This window comes from Loa loa (assembly GCF_000183805.2).
Source record: "Loa loa unplaced genomic scaffold supercont3.19, whole genome shotgun sequence".
Taxonomy (NCBI): domain Eukaryota; kingdom Metazoa; phylum Nematoda; class Chromadorea; order Rhabditida; family Onchocercidae; genus Loa; species Loa loa.
In genome coordinates, this window is record NW_018108199.1 from 411874 (window position 1) to 415027 (window position 3154).

Below are 3154 nucleotides of genomic sequence, written 5' to 3' on the forward strand. Positions count from 1 at the left end.
ATATATATATACATATGATGTATGTAAATATGTATATGTAATCATAAAGCAACTGTGATTTGAATAGCGTGCCGCCCATACCCTTTTTTATATAATCAACCTACCAAACTGAAAAAAATTTTGACAATACAATATACCTCTCTGTCAGTTTTCAGTAACAACCCTTTAGCTAGAAGACCAACACGCATAACTCCTTTTAGAATGCGATCAGATTGCTGTGCTTCAGTAGAATGTAATGCGATTCTTTCTTCTTGCGACTCTGCTATTTCGTCATCAGGCTTCTTTGTATCTCTACATGATAAACTTGATTAACGAAATTTTATTAGCGCAGCGGTTTTTTTTTTTTGGGAATCTCAATAAAAACTAGTTTTAGATAAAGAAAAAAGAAACAAATAAGTAGTTGAAAAAGAACGTACTCTTGTGCTAAACTGTCCGAAACAGCCTTTAGCGCCTTCTCAGTCACCGAAACGAGTTTTTCAATAGTCGTCAACTGCGACTCCTCCGGATAGATCTGCAGAAAAAAATAATAAATGTCTAATCAGAACCCACTTCAAGTAAACAACGACCAGAAGTTTTCAAAAATAAACCCTCTAAAATTCTAACTAAAATATTCTATCGATAATTCCGAATGGACAAACAGTTTTATCAATGATAATTCTAAAACGATCACAATGTGGTATCACAGCAAGAACAATATTAGCATGGTCACGTCAGTCAAAGCTAAGTAATTGATAGTCCCAGATTCCTCAACTAACCCAGCTGCATTAAAATAGTTGGGTTTCGGATATTGCTAATAAAAGAAATTCCTAAGAAAAATAACTGAGACAAACCGAATGATGTTTAGCCATGACATGTCGATCTTCTACGGTTTCTACACGTCTTCCAGGATCCATGATTCCGCACCATGGACGTGCTGGTAACGGCATAAGCAGCGGCTGTGGAGCACCGAGCGGACGGGGCCTAAGCTAAATCGGTTAAGAGAATCGCAATGAACTCTAAAAGAAAGAACTAACCAGGTCATATCTTTCGAAATATTACTGTACACCTAGCGCATTCCACATTGTATCAAACTGCTGCAAGGAAAGTAAACCAATAAGATAGTGTAAGGCATACGGTATGACATGCATCCGTTGTGCACGCAGCTTGCGTGCTATTTCGTTACGCATTTCACGTGGAACTTGATTGGGTTTCACCTCGACCACCAAATTTGGATTTACTTTCATCTGAAATTTAGGTATGCCAATCGAAACTGCTCAATATTTTGCGTTATGTACAACATAACAATCACTCGAACATATTTAAGCGATTTTAACGAATTAATAATAATGTGCAACAGCGAGTTATGGAATGTTTGAAACAACACCTTATATTGCAATCGATGTTTGCGTCCTTTGATATGGATATTTTTGGCATTTGGATCACTGAATTTACAATCGCACAGTTTGCAACTGTATTGGATCAGTTTGCCGGATGCATTCCTTTCTTCTTCAACATAATCTTCTCCAACCGGTTGCACTTCTTTTTCAGCAGCCAGAGCGGCCTAGGTAATGGAAATGAAAGATCCCAACAAAACTTAAAAATTTTTAGCTAAAGTTGTATTTTAAAACTTTATTTTAGCCTGTACATTTAAGCTGAATCGTTTCGAGCATTTCAAAACTTAAGATTAACTTTAAGCTATGCTATTAGCCAACCTCAACAGCAGCACTTTTTTGACCCGACGCTTCGATGGCTGCTTCAGCGGCATTTGCAGCCTTTCGTGCCAGTTCTTGGGCTGTACTTTGCAATTTCTCACCACCAACAAATTTGACGGTTGGTACACCGATAACCTATAACACCTTACTACCATTACACTACAAATAAATGAAAAAAAAATAGACAAAATTTTAGCTTTTCCTCTCACAAGATACTGAATAACAAATCTGTTATTCAGCCTAACCTTTGTTGTAGGTAGAAACGCTCAAAAACGGATAAAATTTACGCGTTTCGTCGGTACAGCGGGACCACCAACTGTTGAAATTGGAGTACCACCGGCCTGAACCCCTGGTTTGTTCGACTTTTCACCAGGAGCAAGCACTGTTGGTGTTTCGGCAACTGGTTTTCCCAACTTCTTCATCAAATTCGCGGTCTAAGTTATATGCATTCAAATGGTATTATATAAGCAGGCAAATAAGCTAATTTTAAGCAAAAAAGTATATGTATGAAAGATTTCCATAATGCTGAAAAACCTAAGACAAACAACTCACTTTCTGATGCTTACTTCCGCGCACATGAGATTCATAAGTATCTTTACCAGTACATGTGACGTTACAGGTTTCACAACGAAATGATACACGTGATTTAGATAATGTTTGTCCATCACCTTTTTGCATTGCTTCCTTCTTCTTATGTTTTTGTCCATCCATATGTTCTTTATAGGTCTGAAATAATAATTTTTCATCGAATTACTTTTTTTTGAGCAATCAGGAAATAGTTGAAAGTTCGAACTACTGTAACAATTATTTTCAAAAGAAAATGCAAGATGTTTTTTCCATTCCTCGAATGAAACCAACTTATTAACAACAAATCTGATGATATGTTAAATCGCATTATTCATTTTTACCTGTGCACCTGCACAACTGATTTTACACACTTCACAATAGAACTGTTGCATATCAGCTGATCTTCCTTGCCCAAAACGTTTGTTTGAGAAAGTTCCACGGCCTACAATAAATACGTCGATTCTAAAAATACACTTGTGAATCTGTTTATTTGCAATTTGCTATAAATTAATAGCAAAAAATCACTAAGCCCACAAAGGTAATCATTTCAATAACAATTACAAGCCATTAATTCTGAGTAAAAAAACTGAAAATACAAGATAGCTTATTATTATTCAATCTTACAACAAAGAAAAGAATTGAAAAGCCGAAACCATTGACCATCTACTTAAATTTCTGGTAACAGGTAAAAATTCGCAGAAGTTGTATCCTGCTATATCTATTTACCCGATGAAGTTATACATCTTTGTCAAGTATACAATATATATACATATATATTTATGCATATATATGTATATACGTATGTATATATATATATATACATGTACATACATATGTATACATATATATATATACATTATACATATACATATGTATATATATATATATATATATAT

At 35.0% G+C, this 3154-nt stretch overlaps 1 protein-coding gene across 1 annotated transcript in view; it reads right to left on the reverse strand.

The window, feature by feature from the left end:
- LOAG_16793 (DZF family protein) overlaps positions 1-3154 on the reverse strand; it is a 14169-nt gene that overhangs the window by 7628 nt on the left and 3387 nt on the right. The window contains exons 7-15 of the mRNA XM_020449451.1: positions 2600-2700; positions 2244-2417; positions 1979-2125; positions 1692-1826; positions 1364-1540; positions 1114-1223; positions 831-960; positions 417-511; positions 138-291 (exon numbers count right to left, since the gene is read on the reverse strand). Coding sequence (XP_020307038.1) covers positions 138-291; positions 417-511; positions 831-960; positions 1114-1223; positions 1364-1540; positions 1692-1826; positions 1979-2125; positions 2244-2417; positions 2600-2700 — 1223 coding nt within the window. The remainder of the gene's footprint in view (positions 1-137; positions 292-416; positions 512-830; positions 961-1113; positions 1224-1363; positions 1541-1691; positions 1827-1978; positions 2126-2243; positions 2418-2599; positions 2701-3154) is intronic.